The sequence below is a fragment of the Stomoxys calcitrans genome, chromosome 1 (assembly GCF_963082655.1).
Source record: "Stomoxys calcitrans chromosome 1, idStoCalc2.1, whole genome shotgun sequence".
Lineage (NCBI taxonomy): Eukaryota > Metazoa > Arthropoda > Insecta > Diptera > Muscidae > Stomoxys > Stomoxys calcitrans.
In genome coordinates this window covers 9,097,347-9,115,816 of record NC_081552.1, presented here as the reverse complement: position 1 = coordinate 9,115,816, position 18,470 = coordinate 9,097,347, and the positions used below count along the sequence as shown (strand labels likewise).

General features: G+C 40.4%; 2 protein-coding genes across 3 annotated transcripts; one reads left to right on the top strand and one right to left on the bottom strand.

The window, feature by feature from the left end:
* The first annotated feature begins 3,223 nt into the window (after positions 1–3,223).
* Positions 3,224–5,120, top strand: LOC106089778 (uncharacterized). Its single transcript, XM_013255756.2, has 4 exons — positions 3,224–3,354; positions 3,413–3,601; positions 3,660–4,873; positions 4,939–5,120. The coding sequence occupies exons 2-4, from the start codon at positions 3,568–3,570 to the stop codon at positions 5,047–5,049; spliced, it is 1,359 nt and encodes a 452-aa protein (XP_013111210.2). The 5' UTR covers positions 3,224–3,354; positions 3,413–3,567; the 3' UTR covers positions 5,050–5,120.
* A 3,513-nt stretch (positions 5,121–8,633) lies between these two features.
* LOC106089788 (protein O-mannosyltransferase 1) lies at positions 8,634–17,710 on the bottom strand. 2 transcript variants are annotated; one of them, XM_013255774.2, is made up of 5 exons: positions 17,116–17,710; positions 15,702–16,914; positions 14,945–15,534; positions 14,686–14,872; positions 8,634–9,501 (listed from the first exon to the last, which is right to left on the bottom strand). In XM_013255774.2, the coding sequence occupies exons 2-5, from the start codon at positions 16,909–16,911 to the stop codon at positions 8,774–8,776; spliced, it is 2,715 nt and encodes a 904-aa protein (XP_013111228.1). In that variant the 5' UTR covers positions 16,912–16,914; positions 17,116–17,710; the 3' UTR covers positions 8,634–8,773. The 2 variants fall into 2 exon arrangements, with proteins under 2 accessions (XP_013111228.1, XP_013111227.1); XM_013255773.2 differs by having other exon boundaries at positions 15,702–17,710.
* Positions 17,711–18,470: the final 760 nt, after the last annotated feature.

Genomic DNA, 18,470 nt, shown 5'->3' with positions numbered 1-18,470 from the left:
TGGTCTGCAAAATCAATTTATTCTTTGGGAAAGACCAAAGAAAACAGACGGTGACATTCAGTGTCGAAGGTGCCAGCGTTGGGGTCACTTAGCCAAGAACTGTAACTCACCGTACAACTGCGTTAAGTGTAACCAAAAACATGGGACGGGTGAATGTGAACGCAACCGATCAGATTCATCAGAGCCTTTTTGTACAAACTATATACAGACTGGTCATCCTGCAAATTATAGGGGTTGTCCCTCATATAAAAAATTTGTCCAACGCAGCAGAGGAGAGAACAAGCGCCAGACCCAACGTCAACAGAGCAGTAGCTATGTCGAGCATTTCACTAGGCAAATCATTCGCTAATCTTTTCAATGCTCGCATGACAGATAAAAGTGCACAACCATATACAGAGGAAATACACAGTCGGCTCTTTTCACATCCCTTGTGCATATCCATCTCATCGCTTTTTGACTGATTTTGACCGAATTCTTAAATATTGCAAAGATTTTCATGGTTTTATTCTCGGTGGGGACTTGAACTCCCGAAATCAATCCTGGGGAGATTTACATGATAACCCTAAAAAAACTCCTGTAACACTGGCTGGATGATAATGCATTGGATATCGTCAGACTTTGCGATCAAACACCATCTTACCCAAATGGCCCATCTTTTCTGGATCATTTCCTCGTCAGTGCAAATCTTATCGATAGGTCTCACCCATATTTAAAAATTTCTTCTTTTCCAACATTTTCTGACAATTTTCCTATCAAGTTAGATCCGAAAATGGATTCTTCAATAATTTTAAAATCACCACGTATCTTCACTTCTTATCGTAATACAAACTGGAACAGGTTCCAGCATGATCTGGATGCAGCAACACAACTTTTGCTGCCTTCAGCATACGGATGTTTAAACAACCGTGAAATTGATTCATTGATAAAAGATTTTAATGAATCATTTACACGAGTGCACAACGAACATACCCATATTCTGGAATACCAAGACGGAAAAGCGCCGCTATCTGAAAGTGTGGCAGAAAGAATTAAAAAGAATTTTTCATCGGTCAGGAAATTGATAAAGCAGTGAGCATACACTACTTTCTAAACAAATTCAACTGAGTTTTATGTCGCGCTTGGTAGTATCTGAAAAAACCTCAAGGCAGTAAAGAATATGCGGCATAATTAACGCATGAACCAGTTTGTACTTTATTGAAAGCGGTAAAAAAAGGTCAGTGTTATAAAGACGACGAAGTGCAAGATGGGTATGTGTAAGAACATTGTCTATATGTCTATCAAAATATAATTTATCATCGATATTAACTCCTAAACATTTTATATTTCGTACGAAATCATTCACTTGGTTGTTATAAACCAAATGTAAGTCCCTGCAGTTATGTGTGAAAAACAACATAGCTTTAGTCTTCGATAGATTAATGAACAATCTATTAGACACCATCCACGTTATTAATAGATTCATTGCATGATCAAGCTTGGCTTGCAATACATCCGTGTTGTAAATATCTCCAGTAAAAAGCAAATGTACATCATCCGCATAAGAAAAGGGTGTACACCAGTCCCTCAAGTCATCAAATAAATCATTCAAAAACATGATAAACAATATTGGCCCAAGGACAGACCCTTGGGGCAAACCACTCTTAACAAGGAGAACATCTGAAACCACTCCATTCCCATTAATATATTGATTAATCTCACACTCTTACTTGTGGAAGGTAAGATAAGGTAAGATTTTTTCGAGTACACTATATGAAGCCTACGAATGGGTATAGGGTAATCGATCCTATCAAATGCCCTCTCTAAGTCCAATGGGAAAAGGGCGCTGATTTTCTAACTTGAAAAATTATTTCTTATGCAGTCGGTTATTCCAAAAAGCAACATTGAAGAGCTCCTATGACTTCGGAAGCCACACTGAATATCACTCAAAAGTCTCCTCTCCTCTAAGTAGCCCTCGAGTTGTTTCTTCAGTACATACTCGATTTCCTTTGATAATACAGGCAAAATAGATATCGGCCTATAGCTATCCGAATTTAAAGGGTCAAATTTTTTCTTTATAGGAACGACTTCAGCCTTTTTCCACTCCTTCGGAAATGTGGAGGTCATTATTATCGTATTTACGAAGTGAAGAAAATTGGCAGATATATAGGGAAATAACATCCTGAAGAATTTCAATGGATAGCCATCGTAACCCGTAGCATTTGACTTCACATTTGAGAAGGCCCCATCAGAGGGTATAGACCTCAAAAAATCTCCCGATTCATCGACTATATCCAACTGGCTAATAAATAAGGCATTTAGTAAATTCATATCCAGGGTAGTAGATGATTCTGTACGAAAAGTTTCCGAGTGGATCAAACCATTATTTCTTATGATGCTCCAAAGAGATTTAGGATCCACACATCAATCAAACATAGCACTGTGTGCATTACGCTTCATTCTTCTTTTAACAGTCTTCGTTCGGTTGCGCACCTTGCAGAATATCCTCCAGTTCTCCGGACTTCACGGATATATGCTCTATGAGCCGAACCAGACGGAGACTGGTGTTAACGAACCTCCCGAGAGTTTAGCCAATCGTGACGACTAGTCTTATGGGCCATTGCAACTTTTCTGGGAAAAGCAGAATGGATAGTATTAATGCCATTCATAATGATGTCGTGTTGTACCTCAACATCTGAGGAGAAAAACATTCCAGTAAAGTCAACAGAATTAACAAGGGACTCCAACTCATTAACATCGAAACGACGAGTCAGGAATTTATGAACGCAAGTCATCCACCAGCTCTTTAATGTTCACGTTGTACAAAAATATTGGTGGACACCAAGATCTTTTGTTTGGCCCGGAGCTTTTGTCTGCATCGTGAGCACTTGCCGGTTGGTTTGTGCTTACTTGGGGTGTAGATTTGATTTCTAGGTCAGGCAGTACATCTAGAATATCAAATTTATTTCCATTTATTTATTACAGTAAAAATATAAACGTCGGATTTGTACCACACTAAATAAAATGCCATGTGTGTAATAGTTCTTAACTATTATACACACACACAACCAAAACTCGTTTACAGATAATGCATTTCGCGAGAAAAAATTGTACTCAGCTGTTTACGTTACACTACCTGGTAATTATGTCATGATGTAAATCCCACTAGAACGACAAAAGCTTTGTTTGAATTTTTGTACATTGTGTTCCTTTTTCACATTTTTATCGTTTGAATTTATATTTTAGACGTTTATAATGATAAGTCTTTTGATCTTGTGGCTGCTTTATATGATAATGCAAAAAAAAAATAGAATGTCAATTAGGACGTGTAAAGAAATTTGACAGCCTAGCGGGAATCTGCACCACCATTACCACAGGGTTGTATAGTTGATTTCGTTGTTGAGCTAATGACTTTACCTTGTATAAATTTGCCTAGATTGGAGTGTTAAAGCAGACGCAAATAGGGGAACACTGGTCAAAAAGCAGACAGCGGGATGAATGCCAAAATATTTTTATTTTTATGCCATCAGCTGTTCGATATTTTGCGTTTATCACAAAATCCTCTATTTCAACTGAAATAAAAATAAATTAATGGATATGGTGGACTGTGAGCGAGGAAACAGAGGTTTGTTACCACCCTCAATAGTGGCCAAATTAGTAAATTGATATGTATGTACTTTTAGAAAATGGTGAAGATGTGACTACTATTTATGATTTAAATGACGATTGTCTGGAATGCATATTCGAACGTATCCAAGATTTACCCACTCAAATACAAATATCCAAATGTTGTCAACGTTTTCAATCTGTCATACAAAATCTTTGGAAAAGACAATCGCATCACAGAGTCTTGGCCTTCAATATGTTGCCCACAATATTGCAAAATTACGACGATTTTGGCCATTACCTCAGAGCTTTGCGTACCGAATTCGACACTCTCTTGATTATCGATGACTGTTTAAATGTATTTCTAAAAGAAATGGAGGAATGCGGCATCGAAAGTCTACCTGCGGTGGAAAAATGCGAATTCCATGATGATGTTACGGAATGCTATCCAAACGATGATGACATTGAGTCATTAAGCAGACTAGTGCCTAATCTGAAATACCTCCAAATAACTGTACCAATATCGGGGAGAAATTTAACAAAGTTTCATAACTTGGAAGAGCTTCATTTGTACGATGAACAAACTAAATCAATTGAAATGGATGAAAATGCATTTAGAGATGTTCTCTTAAATCTAAAGAATCTGCGTGTACTGGACATAAGAAATTATGAGTGCAGTCAATTGAAATTGAGCTCAGCTATTTTAAAATGTACAAAATTGGAGGTGTTAAAATTGAATTTAAACACCTTAAAACCAGGCCTCGATTATGTTCTAAAAATGCCGCATCTTAAACAGCTAAAAGTGCTGCTGGATCAGGAAATTGATGTGTCCCAAATAGAGAATGTGGACACCCATGATTATATGATTTACGAGACCGAGGAATATTATCATATACTGCGCGAGAAGGGAAGTCATATTCTGGGTTTAGCTGTTGATTTTCACTTCTTACCCGTAAGCTCTACATGGTTTAAAGATTTTCGTCTTCTTAATCCAGAAAATTTAAGACTTTTGGCGTTGTCTAATTACGAATTTACTGCCGATGAATATGAAAACTGTTGTTTTCCTCACTTAGAAATGTTGTGTCTTAGACACTCGGAAAAATTACACGCCGTTACGGTTCTTGAAATGTTGCACCTTTGTCCAGTTCTTAAACATCTAGATCTGTGTTATTGCCTCAACTTGGACAAGTCCCTTCTAAATGGTTTGACTATATTCTTGCAAAATCAAAAAAGGTCGCATGCCTTATGTGTATACTACAGAATGTCAGGTTTGGAAAAAGAAATTGAAGAGGTATGCCAATGAAGAGATTGAAGTTGTTCCAGCGTTCTATCATTTAATTTAATTTTTTATTACAGAATTCAACATTTTGGACTTCTCAAAAATATTTGAAACTGCTCAACGACATTCCACCGGACTCCGATATTGGGTTAAGCTATGTGCAGCGAGGTTTTGCTTTCTATTTTTGAATTTTAATCGCTCAATTAAGTATAATAATGACCAAAAGGTACCAATAAAAACGGTATACGGAATGAATGTATGTATGTAGTATTTTTAGTTGTCATCGAATTAAAATTGGCGAGCAAAGGGTATAAACCGGGTTTAGTGGATTTTAATATCCGATAAACTCGTACAAATAAACCATTAAGAAAGAGCGGGGAGACTTCTCCCATATTAATGGGTGCGACTGGCTAAAGAAACCTTTAATGGATTTAAGTATCCGATAAACTCCTAAGAATAAACCATAAAGGAAGAGTGTGAAGACTTCTTCCATATCAACGGGTGCGGATGGCTTCAAGTTTCAAATCAATTGAAATCATTTCGATTAAAGTTTAAGCTTTATAATGAGACGTTACAACACACTGCTAAAACAACAACGCTTCCTGTTTATAGCCGAACCCCCAATTTTTTCTATTTACTATGGTTTTGAGTTACATATGTAAGTGAGGCAAATCGGAAAGGAGTCCTAATATTTTGCGTTTCTTGACGTTGCAAATATTTAAGGTCTTGCTGTTGTTGTAGCAGTTTATTGTGTTCTATCTTTTGTCTGCTTGATTCTGTTGAGTGTCAAGACCCAGGAACTTTGCGACTAAGATGGGGTGCGTCCACAGGGATCTGGGTCTGAGTCGAATGGGCCTGGCCGGGCAGTTAAACAGGTGACGTGTATCGTGCGGTCCCTGGTTACAATCGGGATATACATCTTGCACGTCGGCAACAATCCTAGTTCTGTGGGAATTGAGGCGGCTGCATCTGCCGGAACGCAATTGAGCCAGAACCACTCTGGTTTGCCGGGAGGAGGTCGATTTCTTCGGGTGCAATGGGTGCCGGTCGTTCTCCAAGCGAAATATGAAGCACGCTCGTTGAGGTAGACGTTCAACCTATCGCAGATGTCATCAATGGGTGGGGGGCCTGATGCCATGATCGTACAATCGTCCGCATTTGATACGATCTCTATGCCGTCTGGAGGGGGTGGGATGGAGGATAGGTAGAGGTTAAACAGAGCCGGAGATATCACCCCACCTTGGGGAACTCCCCGTTTCACTCTACGGTGTTTCGACTTCTTATCCCTAAATTCCACAAATGACTGGCGACCACACAGATAATTCGCGACCCATCGTTTCAGGCCTGGCTGGAGGGACGTGTTGGCGATGTCCTTAAATAATTTGGCATGGCTGACCGTGTCGAATGCCTTCGATAGGTCCAGTGCCACGAGGACCGTCCTATCACATGGCCTGGGTTGATTGAAGCCACGGCAAATGTGTGTGGTGATGGCATGCAAAGCTGTTGTTGTGCTGTGCAGTCTCCGAAATCCATGTTGATGCTCGGCGAATGGAAATTCTCCTACGAGGCTCGGGAGGAGTAATGCCTCAAGCGTCTTTGCCACTGGTGAGAGAAGGGAGATCGGTCTGTACGACTCCCCCAAACTCGGGTCTTTTCCAGGCTTCATTAGAGGGATCACTCTGTCCATTTTCCAGACATCGGGAACTATAAGAGTGTTCAATGACAGGTTGAGGACAGTGGTAAGGTACTCAACTCCAAGTGAATCCAGATTCTTCAGCATCAATGTAGAGATTCCGTCGGGGCCCAACGCCTTGGAAGATTTGGCGCCACGGATGACATTCGTAACTTCGCCCACGGTAAATTGTGGTGGCTGTTTACGGCTCGGAGACCACGAATACGGCGAATGGCTCTCCTCCTTGCCCTGTCTCTCTCGGGATGCACAATAAATTGACGGTTGAACAACCTGGCGCATCTCTTCGGATCAGTCACGGTTATCTCGCCAAAAGTGACTGAGGTCCTGTCGTCCCGTCTACCGGGGTTCGAGAGAGACTTTACAGTGGCCCACAGTTTGCCTGCACCGATGCCTAAGTTACATTGCTCCAAGTGTTCCAGCCACAAATTTCGCTTATGTTCGTTGACTACCCTGTTTATTTCCAGATTTAGCTCGCTGAATCTGGGGTTAGCGGGGTCCATAGCATGAATCCCATCACGCTCGTCTGCGAGTACCACTGCTTGCGCCGGCAAATTGGGTCGCACTTGGGGTATTCCACCGCCTGGTATAAAGCGAGCGGCTGCTGCGTTGATGTCTCGGAAATTCCTCTTGGTATACTCTCTGAAGCCAGTCCAATCGGCCTTCTTATAATTGATGAACGTCCGGCTCTCAGAGGTTATGAAGTCGGGTGGTCGGTCGATGGTGAGAATTATGGGGAGGTGGTCTGACCCCAAATAGATGGCGGCTTGCCAGGAGACGTCACTCAGGAGATCAGGGGATGCAATTGAGATGTCTGGCGAGCTGCTGCACCTCCTCGTAATTCTAGTGGGGGCATCCTCATTCACCGTGCAAAACGTGGAGCTATCTATCTGCTCTGCCAAAGCTATGCCACGCTGGTCGTCACCTAGGGGAGAATGCCATGACGTGTGATGCGCATTAAAATCCCCCAGAACCAGACGATTATGGCCAGATAGCAACCCCCTTATGTCGGGGTTGTAAGCCTGGCCACGTTGTATATCTCTATCTCGGCAGTACCAGACCTGACTGCTACCCTCATACATTCCATGTATGGGTCACTAGCGTCAAGCGCAGGCGAGATAGGTCTATACTGCACGGGATGGTGTATAACGAAGGCCAATCCCCCACCTCTATTCCTTGAGCGATCCTTACGTAGCACATTGTAACCGTGACAACTGTGCAAGCTGCAGGTGTTGGTCAGCTTTGTCTCCTGGATCGCTGCGACCGATACGATCTCATCGATCTTGCCACGCAGTCCGTTGCAGTTTAACTGCAAGAACGATACACTTCCCGGCACTGGCATGGTAATAGTAGGGCTAGGATGCTGTTGTTGCATAAATTGCCGTACGGGAGAGGTCGGGGGGGGGGGGGGGGGGGGGGGGTCACATAGTCCGACGACGAGGACGCCGAAGGCGACGACGGCGACGCTTGTGACCCACTGCTGGCTATGTTCGCACAGAACCTTGCGACATAGCCAGTATGACTATACTCCCGTAGTGAAGTTAGGCCAGGCAAGAACGGAAATGTACCCACTCCATGCACCTGTTACACCTCACCGACACCGACCGATGGCAAACCGAACAGAACCAGGGTCCGGGGTTGTTTTCAATCCCGGCACGGACCAGAAGCGTGCGGAGAAGGCACTCCGGGATGTGCCTCTCCCATGACGAAAAAAGACGAACACGTACACTGAGGCGGCAGCCCTTGCCGATGAGGATTCCATCGGGTCAATCCGGTGCGTACAACCGGCTGCCATGGGCTTGGCAGCCGGCAGCCCATACGTGTAGCTTGGAGTACTCCTCATACTTGGAGTACTCCTCGTACCGTACCATTAAGTTTGGAGTACTCTTCGTACCATTAATCTAAATGCTAATCTTTAAAGAAAACAATTTTACTTTTTTAAGGATTTCGCAGGTCATTTATTATTAATAGTACGTTTTAAAAAACTTCTCGTAAAAAATTCGAATTAATAATTTTTAAGCATGTACATATTTTTCTTTATATTACAAAAATCTTCAAACAACTATTATTGTTTATATCGCTACACGTTATCAATAAATTATTTCTAGCTATAGTAATTGTACAATATACATGCATACAAACTCTAATTAATGTACATGATTTTGTTTTCGTTTGTTCCAAAGAAATTCGCCAAAAATTGATATTATAAACTTATAATAAACTTATATTACAGTACGTGTTCCTACTGCCCTGTGTACAACAAAGTCCCAAGTATCTTTCCATCTTAGGGCCAAAATTTCTTCTATCGATAATTTTGTTGTTCCATAACTTATGGGTAAAAAACGTATATATACACCTATGACTGCTACGCACCAGGCCATAACAGCCAATCGATATGATCTCACCATCCACAATGAAGGTACACAGAAACGCCTGATCAAATAATCAATATGGTCAACAGTAAAGCAAAATAATTGCACTTTGTACAGGAAGGCCGGCATATAGTGGTGTAAAAATAGAGCACTATCCGTAAAGAAAAACGGTAAGAAGTGTAGCAGATATCCCATAAAAAATGTGTGGCCAACATGTAATAAACGTGTCCACTCCTCTTCGTCAATGTCATAACAGAGACGACGTCGACGAAGTAGGTAGAATGTGAATATAGCAATATATATAAAAATTGATAAAGTGCAGGTATACCAAATGACTATGTTGCCAAGCAAATGAATTTGAGCATTTGATTCAGATGAGACCCAATATGCAATGCCACGACTTAGTAAGGGCCACTCCAATGGATTTGAGCTGTACATATGACTTTGGACTTGACCACCGATGGAAATCATTTTAAATTGTAGTTCCAAGAATTTTTGCATAAATGATAATTGAGTTGGTCCAGTCGGTATCATCTCGGCATTCATCATGGTTCTTTCACGTTCTGCTCGATCAGAATCTACAATAGAAAGACAAAGAAAAGGGAAGGAAACTGTTATAAGAGCAATAATTTAATATTCTTCGACATCGTACATACGTTTACCATGTACAAAAAGTAGAGAACAAAGTTTTAGTAATCATTAAATTCTAGCTAAAATGCTATAATCGTCCGTCTGTCAAAGGAGCAAAGCTAGGCACTTGAATGCACAAATACTTCCTATTAGTGTATGTCGGTTTTAAAGGATTGTAAATGGGCCATATCGGTCCATGTTTTGATATAGCTGCCATATAAACCGATCTCGGATCTTGACTTCTTCAGCCTGTACATAGAAGAAAAAACATAAAAATCGGATTCAATCATGAAGTCACATAATCCAATTAATTTTTTAATTGAAACTGTCAAACCAGCAAAAATTAAAGCTTCTAGCAACAGAACAACGATGATCGAGAGCCGGTTTACATGGGAGCTATATCATGTTATAGACTGATTTGGACCGTATTTGGAACATTTGTTGGAAATGGTAACAGAACACCGGAAAATGGAAAATTTCAGCCAAATCGGACAAAAAATGCGGCTGTAAGGACACAAAAACTCAAATGGGTTGAAAATAGGGTGCAGATATGAATCCGCCCCATGTCACTATGGACAAGCACCTAAACCAGTAATCGGTTTGTTGTGCGCTTTAAAAACCATAAAGTTACCTCTAAAAAGAAAATTTTCAGATAGGAATTCCGTGCTACTTAGAAAACCCTTAATTGTATAATACCACTCGCCTAAGTTGGTTCATGTCTGGTATTGTGTCTCCACCTAAGTGGCGGTATCTGTTAGACCCGAAAGCCGGGCAATGACAAATGAAATGCTCCAACGTCTCATCATCTTCCCCACATGCCCTACACATGCTATCACTTGCCGCACTGATTTTACATAAATGAGCTCGTAGTCCTATGTGTCCCGTTATGATACCCACAGCTAGACTGACCTCCTTCTTGCTTTCTTCTCACGATCTGGATCCCCCCATATTTTTTTGCCGTCCTACCGACCGTTTCGCTGTTCCACAATGTTGCATGCGCATTCGTCGCCCACTCCCTTAACTCGGACTGCGTCGATCCGAAAGGCTTCGGATTAACCAAGTTTATGACGGCAGTCCTCTCGCCTTCACCACCAAATCGTCAGCTCTTTCATTTCCCCTTACTCCGTTATGGCCCTGCACCCAAACGATGCGGATTTTGCCATCCTCAATTAATCTCCTTCTTACTCTGCAAGACTGTTCGTGAATTTACCGTCCTGGTTGTTATTGTCCTTATGGCAATTTTACTGACGGTAAAGATGTTCATACTCGACTTCCTCGCGTTAGCACCACACCACTTCACGCATTCCGTGATCGCCCGGATCTCCGCCTGCAGCACCCTATTATGGTCAGGCAGTCTAAAACAGATCTCAGTAAACCCCGAGGCCCACTCTGTCCTCTAGCTTTGATCCATCCCTGTAACATGATCTTCCAGAAGGCAATACTAGGGTTCCGTTAATCCAAGACTGTGCTGATGGCAGCAGTGCCTCGCACTCGACTTCAAGGTTCATCTCAGGTATCTGATCGGAAACCTCTTCCCTTTCTTCCAGGTTTCCTATCGCCGCCTCCATTATACCGCGATGGTATGAGCTGCATTCTCCCATCGCCTTAAGTCTCATAGCCGCAGTGGCTGAGGCGGCAGCCCTTGCCGATGAAGAACTCCATCGGGTCAATCCGGTACGTACAACCGGCTGCCATGGAATTGATACTCTATAGGAATCAACGGGAAGGAACTACGCTGCATAAAAAGCTCATACAAGAACCAGACAGTAAGAATTGATGTCGAAGGGGATATGACAGATGATATTCTTATATCCAAAGGAGTGGGACAAGGCTGCATCCTTTCTCCATTACTTTCTAACGTATACTTCGAAAAAATATTTGAAGAATATTGAAAAAACGGGAATCAAATTAAATGGGATTTTAATATATCAGAAATGCTGATGACACCCCACTTTTAATTGGTGGCATAGCTGGTATTAAAAATCTGATGACAAAACCTATATGCGTAAGCGAATCACATGGACTAGAAACCTTATTGGCTTTATATTACATATTTGGTTAATAAATGAAAAAATGAAATGAAATGAAACCAACATAAACAAGAAAAAAGCGTTTAATTCGGCAGGTCAGAACTTTGAATGCCCACCACCTTGGGTATATATGTAAACCACTTTCGTCATAATCCGGTGAAAAATGCTAAATTTATGCCCTCATAGCAGCTACATCGGAATATGGTCCGATTTGGACCAAATTCGGCACGGACATTGAGTGGTCTAATAAATACAAGTCATTGTTCAATTTTGTAGTGCAACATATTGGTCTTTTCGGTGCTATAGCCAACTATATACCGATCTGAACCATATACGACACGGATGTCGAAAAGCCTAACTGTGTCAAATTTGAGAGAAATCGGATTATAAATGCGTCTTTTATGGGGCCAAGACTTTAAAACGAGAGATCGGTCTATATGCAGCTATATCCAAATCTGGACCGATCTGGGCCAAATTGAAGATTGAACGAGTGGCCTAAAAAAATCAGTGTCCCAAATTTCAGCAAAATCGGATAATAAACTTGAGTTACATACCTCGCGCGGCACTTATGCGTACTTAGCGTGCATGTCAGAATAAATTAAAATAGGTTGGTTTGTATTGTGCGAGTTACACAGCAAATGCACGGACGCATCTGACGGAGGAAGTTAACTAACTCTCAACTTAAAACGCGTTTCAGGACGCAAAACATATGATATCAATATGTTTAAAAAATAGTTTTGCAGACTGTAAATTTGGTTTTTACGATGATAAAGAATATATATACTTTATAGGGTCGGAAATGGATATTTCGATGTGTTGCAAACGGAATAACAAAATGAATATACCCCCATCCTTCGGTGGAGGGTATAAAAAGACAAAATTTATGATTGCCAATTATTGTATGAAGAATACCCCATTACATTACACTTAAATTATCTGATATTGAAATTGAGCGAGGTAAAAGTTTTAAGTTTTTTTTTGAGAGTAGTTATCACGGATAAATGGAACATTTTAAAAGAGATTAAAACCAGAATAGAAATGGGAGGGAGCGCTTTTCTCAAAACCTTCGAAGTGCTCACCAGCCATGATGTAACAGGCGGATCTACACGATCAAGAGCGTTAGGTTCAGCGCTACAATAGAGAACATCTAAATAGATCAAGCGGCATATCAAGCGGGTCTAGACAACATTCATGTAAACACGGTAGCATATGCGGTGAATAGCTACCGGGTGAATATGGTCCTTGAAGAACGACCATCTCCCATATGTTTGACCAGAGTGGTTCTGGCTCAATTACGATCCAGCAGATGCAGCCACCTAAACTCCTACAGAGCAAGGATTTATTCCGACGTGCAGGATGTGTGTCCCGATTGTGACCTAGGACCACACGTCACCTGTTTAACTGCACGATAGACTACAACAACATATAACAGTAAAAACAAAAACTCGCTTTATAAAATGTTATGTATGGTTCGTGCTATTATATGGAATAGAAGTTTGGAAAATAAAGGCCAATGATGAACGTTAATTAGAAGCATTTGTAATGTGGATATGACGCAAAACGCTAAAAATACCATGGACGGACCAAGTTACCAACGATGAGTACCACGAAGGATCAATCCCATGGCAGCCGGTTGTTCGTACCAGATTGACCCGATGGATTCCTTCCTTAAAAACAACAATAACAACAACAACTACGAAGGATCAACACTAGCAGAGAACTGATGTCGAATATTAAAAGGTGACAAACATCGTACTTGGGGCACATATTGGGAATCAACAAATATAAATTGCTACAGCAAATCCTTAAAGGAAAAATGGTGGTTAATCGCACCAAAGGTAGAAGAGAAATATCATGGCTGAAGAATATCCAACAATAGAGAGGCATATCCGATGAAGACACCATAATATACGCAGCGAGATGGTGGTTAATCGCACCAAAGGTAGAAGAGAAATATCATGGCTGAAGAATATCCAACAATAGAGAGGCATATCCGATGAAGACACCATAATATACGCATTTACCGATACAACATACACTTAAAAGCAAGCTAAATTCGGCTGGCCGGAATCTTGGGAACTCATCACCATGGATTCTGCTAAAAATTTATACAAACTAGATTTAGTTGAATGGCATCATTTTATTCTACATGCCAAACTTCTGTCAAACCAACAAAATTAAAGCTTCTAGGAACCGAACAAGAATAATAGAGAAACCGGTTTATATGGGATCTATATCAGGTCGTAGACCGATTTGGAGCGTACTAGACACAGTTGTTAGAAGTCAAATCGGATGAAAATTGAGTCTTCCAGGGGCTCAAGAAGTCAAATCGGGAGATCGGTTTATATGGGAGCTATACCGGGTAATAGACTGATTTAGACTGCACTTAACACAGCTATTGGAGGTCATAAGAGAACACCATGTGCAAAATTTAGGCTATACCAGGTTATAGACCAATTGAACAGTACTTGATACAGTTGTTTGAGGTCATAACAGAATGCTATGCAAAATTTCAGCCAAATCGAATAAAAATTGCGCCTTCCAGGGGCCCAAGAAGATTCAGGCCGGTCGGTACTTTTGTTTTTGAAATTTTAACCGGTCTGCATGTTTCCCTACTGCATCTTGCACATTACTCCAATCTAATTTTTTATTGGTGGCAAAAAGGTTTGTGGTTCATGCCCAAAGTATTGCCGAATAGCGAGTGAACTTTGTTTATGGTTCTTGCTTTATAACAGATTGCAGTTCTATGGGCTGACGCAGAGAAAAGAATGTCGAAGGTGATACCTAAAATCTTAGGCTGGTTTGTCGTTAGAATTCTTTGTCTATCAACTTTGATGTCTACTTCTCTCATTCAGGAAGTGAAGGGTCTGATGGTCGATGACTTTTCAGTTGAGATTTTCAGGTTGCAATCACTGTGGGATACTTCAGTGGAGAGTTGTGTAAATATCTATTTATCGATCTACACAGCTGATTGTTGCTATTGTCTAACTCAAAATTGAACCGTCAACAAATACGTTCCTTGATATCCTCTATATAAAGTGGCCTCAGAGCGCCTTTTGTAGCTTCTTTTCTTTTAGTAAGATATCAGTTCAACCGTCTTACCCTTTGTATAGCGATGTTCTTCTACGTTCCAGATAACATCTTTTCCGCCAGTTTCTCTGTCGGAAACAACTTCATGTTGACGGAAACCCCATCCTGGCAACATGCGACTTGAATATTTCAATGCTGCTCCGGTGGATACATGAATTAAACGCACCTCTGACTTTATAGTTTTCCAAATTGAGCCTTCCTAAATGAAAACAAAAAAAAAAGAAAAATATTTTAATAACTTATGAATAATAAAGTGCCGGTATTATCAAACCTTATCTCTGTTAGTAATATCCACTTTCCACAGCAATTCACTCTTCATATTAATACCATAGTCAATGTAGCACGAAACTTCCTGACAATTGGGCGTTAGAGGTGCAGCCACATCATGTGTGTTTAAAGCCCTGCTAGTTATGCCATGCACCAGCTGTATAATATCACCGTGGCGTATATATTCTGGCTTTTCTCCCACAACAATGTCATCATATTTGGGCTTCTTGACTATCCACCAATTATTAACATCTTTGAAGGGATAGCATGTCACTTGTTGCTGATGGGATGAGCCACGACCATCTGGATAGCGGATGGGATAGACATGGGCATGAGAGTGCAACCAACACATATGACCGTGGGTGTGTCTTAATGTTATTTGAGAACCATGAGCAACTTTTAACGGTTGATTTTTTGTTATGGAAGCCAAGCCGCCTTCTAAGGATGCTTGAAAAGCACTGGTCAAAACTACATCATGAGGTCCAGCCTTGTAGAGGGTGTTTAAATGTATATAGAAGATGCTCAGATATATTACAATCGGAAGTATGCAGAATATTATGAATTGTGCAATAGTTTGAAGAACAATGTGGAAATCTAAAAAGAGAAAAAAGGGGCACAAACATAGGCTAAATAAGCATTAAATAATAGTGTTGAACTACGTTGTTAAAGTAACTAAGAGTTTTTATTTGTGATTTTGTGTTTTTTTCTCAGCTTCTTTGAAGATCCACTTACTTTTAAATGCCAACATTTCTTGTACCTACCTGATTTTGTGCCATCGTACAGAAGATCCCACAAATATTTTACAATTAAATAGACTGCCAAACAGTAGGTGAAAAATCCCACATATTTAACGCTAAACGCAAACGTCAGCAGAGCCGATGAAGCCAATCCATTTAAGAGCCAAGAGATATGCAGGAATTTGGACTTATGAAACTTTAACAGAAAGTACAGGCCTAATGTGCAGAATAGCAACAGCATTGATTCCATTAGAATTAAGCGCGCCTGAATCAACATAGAATTGTCGAAGACCACTAAAAGGCCACCCAATAGTGAAGTGCGTCGGGATATGCCAATTTCTTTGAGGAGAAAGTACACAGCGCTGGGAAGCAAGCTACCACAAAAAGCGGGTATTAAACGCATCCAAAATAAGGGAAACGTTTGTTCATATGGCGAGCCCACATGGGCGGCTGTATAGTTGCCATCATAGCCTACTGATTCAGCCACAGCGGCTATTAGTTGTTTACCCAGCGGTGGATGGGTGTCAAAAAAGAACTGATTACGCATGTAGTGCGCCACAGATTTGCCATAGTGCAATTCATCGAAGACCACATTGCGCGGATAGGAAAGTCTGTAGAAACGAGTTACGAATGCCAGTGCAAATAAAAGCCAAGCAAAAAGATCCAAATGTATCTTAAGCATATAACTTTCCTCATAGTCTGTGGGATTTTTATGGGCATCTGCATTTTGAATAGACCTAAGTGCTGCTTTGGTTGTTGTTGTTGTCGGTGCTGGGGATGCGCTTTTTCTTGTCCCACTTGTTTCGGAAGATTTCTCTCTGCTGGTACTTCGTTCTCTGTCATCTCCGGTAGGAGTAAGAAATAACCTAGAACTAGATACAGAACGGGAACTGTTTAGCTCCTTCGAAGTCGTTGTAGGAATTATAGTTTCGCAGGTTTCTCTCGAATAGGGGTGGCAAACGGTTGCGTTTAAATAACAATTGACATCACGGCAACAGTCGATAACTGGAGTTTTTAGATTACCATTGCATAAGTTGTGTGCCCTGGTCTGTATAATATTGAGTGCCGCTATAGTGGCCGGCTGTAGATTGTCACAACTGTGGTGCTTGTTGCTTTCTCTGTCCGGTTGAAGTCTATCGTTTGTAGCGCCAGCGCCGGCAGAATTTATTAGCTGATCTCGTTCATTGTCGAACTTTGGTTTAAAAGTTTTCTTTTTTCGCCTCTGCACCACCATAGTCTTGGAAGACAGCATAATTTTAGGCCAATATGCATAAAAATGGAATTAGATTAAACTTTCTTTAAAAAAAATAGCGCAGCAGTGTAACAAAAAGCCGATATTTTTAAACAAAAAGAATTAATAAGATGATGTTGTTTACCGCTTCGCTGTCAATGGTGTTTGTCTTGTATACTGTTTTTGTTGTTAGTGTATTTTTTCTACCTTATGATTCACATCTTTGCTTTGCAAGTTCACACTTTCACTTTAATTTTTTTTTTGTTTCGATGCAATATTCGTAGGCATTTCTTTTAATATTAATAGTTATTGTTTCGATTCGTTTACGGAGCTTCTTCTTTTTGAAAGATGGTGAATAAAAATAGATTTTCCTTTTAGCCCCTTTTCATGTAAGCGCTTATTTTGTTTTGTTCCTCTGAGCATTTGTTATACATCTAACGCCACGTCTTATTGGACTGAAACTAAACCTGGCCAAATAAGCTGTTTGTTTCTTTCTTGTTATGCGAACACCATTTCCTCCGTCCATGCACCGCACACACACTCTCTTTTCTTCTGGTTTGGCTACTGCTCCAAACTGACTAACTGTGGCCTCTTGGTGTGGCGGCTCTCACATGTGCACGTTTACTTGTCTGAATTTGTTACCACTGCTATGTTTTATTATTGTTTTCGGCTTGTTCTTGTTCAATTAAAACTTGTTATTGGGAGAGTGGTTTTTTATGCATTTATTTTCTTTTTTCATATACCATACACAAGATCACAATCTTTAAACGTCTTTCTCCCTGTCTGGCCAAGAGTGGAATGAGGCGTTTCGAGCACTTTGTATATTTTTGAGTCTGTGTTTTTGTCTGCGCTGCCTCAACCAACAGACGAAAGATACACCAGCATTGCTGGTTTATTATGTGGCTCCCTATATGAATGAAAACGGGGGGTGTGTGTTTTTTGTTGGGCCTTTTAACCCATATTTTAGCAGTGTGTAAAGCTGTGGGGGTTTTTATGAGAATTGTTGCTCTCTTTTTATTCGCATTACATCTCTTGAAATTTGTTCTTTTCTCTCGGCTTCTCAACAATGAAGTAAACGTAATTTGTTTTTTATGTGCACCTTGCACCTGTTGTTGTAGTAGTTACACCAACGTTATACCTATGTTTACAATTTACTTTATGCTTTTTACTTTTTCAAATATGAATGTACCTATTTCAACATAGCGAAAAAATATTTTAAAGATTGAAATTCATAATACACACTAAATTATCTAAATACATGGTGAAAAATTAAAAATATATGTTGACATTAAAGATTTCCTATTAATGGCTCCTTGTAATGGGCAGATTGACGCTGCAATGAAATTCTTTATAATGTTCAGTCATTTTAGTCAACCAAATTTGTTATTCAAAACATCAAAAATGTTTGCTTAAACAAAAGTTTTTGTCTGCTGAAAATAGGAAAGCAGACATCACTGCTGTTTCTGCAAACATAGGGCTGCTGTATTAGCAAATATTTTTCACTGCTATTCCAACTAACAAAATCTGTTGTTTTAACACAAGTACACAAGTCTGCTGAAAAA